At 64.7% G+C, this 1282-nt stretch overlaps 1 protein-coding gene across 1 annotated transcript in view; it reads right to left on the bottom strand.

Moving 5' to 3' along the window:
* The window catches only part of LOC127750048 (uncharacterized), an 18416-nt gene that overhangs the window by 3455 nt on the left and 13679 nt on the right, over positions 1 to 1282 (bottom strand). The window contains exons 2-3 of the mRNA XM_052270520.1: positions 485 to 1077; positions 6 to 51 (exon numbers count right to left, since the gene is read on the bottom strand). Of these exons, the coding sequence (XP_052126480.1) occupies positions 6 to 51; positions 485 to 924 (486 nt within the window). The 5' untranslated portion in view covers positions 925 to 1077. The remainder of the gene's footprint in view (positions 1 to 5; positions 52 to 484; positions 1078 to 1282) is intronic.

The raw sequence follows: 1282 nt of genomic DNA, 5'->3' as shown, positions 1-1282 counted from the left end.
CCCACCCCAACCCCCGTCAGCGAGGAGCTGCTGCTGCATGCCGACCTGGGCCTGGAACAAAAGCGAGCGCGTTTCAAATCACATCTGACGTTTTAAAGACGGGGAGGACTCGACAAGGAACCGGCTAGCGCCATTATTACTCTGCCCTGTTCGAAAATTGTCGCGTGGACGTCCTCTTTTTTTGAGAGGCATCCTTTCGAGCGTCTACCGTGTCTAAACGCGCGACATGGAGAGTCAAACGACACATGACAAAGAGAGGGGACGTCTAGAAACACTTGAGAACGAGTGTTGACACATGACGGACGGGGCATGAAAAGGAAGAGGGGGCACACACACACACACACACACACACACGAGCACAGATCGTGCATGACCTCAAAGTGGTGCTGCTCGTCACCCGCACACTCGTCTGCTAACTGCGAGACGTGCCACCGTCCTGGAGTGGTCCTATTCCTGGACGCCCTTCGCCCGTGCCGACGCTTACCTTCTGCTGGCGCGTTCCTGGGCGGTCCACGAGGCGGTACCGAGCCGCTTGACGCGACCCGAGGCGTGCTGCACGGACAGGAGGGACGGCGGCGCGCTGTCGGCGTTCGCCCGGGGGAGGGTCGGCAGCGCGGCGACCGCGGCCACGACCGGCAGCGACAGGGGCTGCTTGTTGGAGTCGTCGCTCTCCAGGTCGCCGAGGTCCGTCTCGGCTCCCTCGGCCTCCTCGGTGGCGACGCCGGGCTCCTCGTCCTCCGAGGCCGTGTGGTGGTGCTGGTGCAGGCTGTCGGCGGACGCGGCCCGCGGCAGTGCGGGCACGTCGAGCACCTCTGGGATTGTGGCCGGGATGGTCACCAGGACGTGCTCCATGAGCACCTCGCGCGACTTCATGGCTGCACGGCCGAACGCCTGCCGCAGCACGTCCGCGATCGTGTCTATCATGCCATGCACTCCATGCTGGACGCCACCGTCCTGGTCACAAATCGTCACCCTCCTGACACGCACTGGAATCGCAGTCGGTTGGCCAGGCCCAGGTGCTGCGCGGCCAGCGGCACCAGCAGGTCGTCCTCGCTGCGCGCCGCGCCCAGGGGCATCCTGCAACACGACAAGCACACCACAATCAGTTAGGGGTCACCAAGAGGCACGCAGAGGGCGCCCGCCGCCGCTATCTCCGGACGGCAGCGGAGCTCGCCGCCTGAGTTAAAGAGATTACTCGACTCCCGGGATAAAGGACGAGCAAACAGGCGCAGCCGGCACAGGCGGCGCAGCCACCCACGCGGTTGCAGACCTCCCCCCCCCC

The sequence above is a fragment of the Frankliniella occidentalis genome, unplaced genomic scaffold (genome assembly GCF_000697945.3).
Source record: "Frankliniella occidentalis isolate FOCC.00 unplaced genomic scaffold, Focc_3.1 Scaffold126, whole genome shotgun sequence".
Lineage (NCBI taxonomy): Eukaryota > Metazoa > Arthropoda > Insecta > Thysanoptera > Thripidae > Frankliniella > Frankliniella occidentalis.
This window is presented reverse-complemented; position numbering and strand designations above follow the sequence as displayed.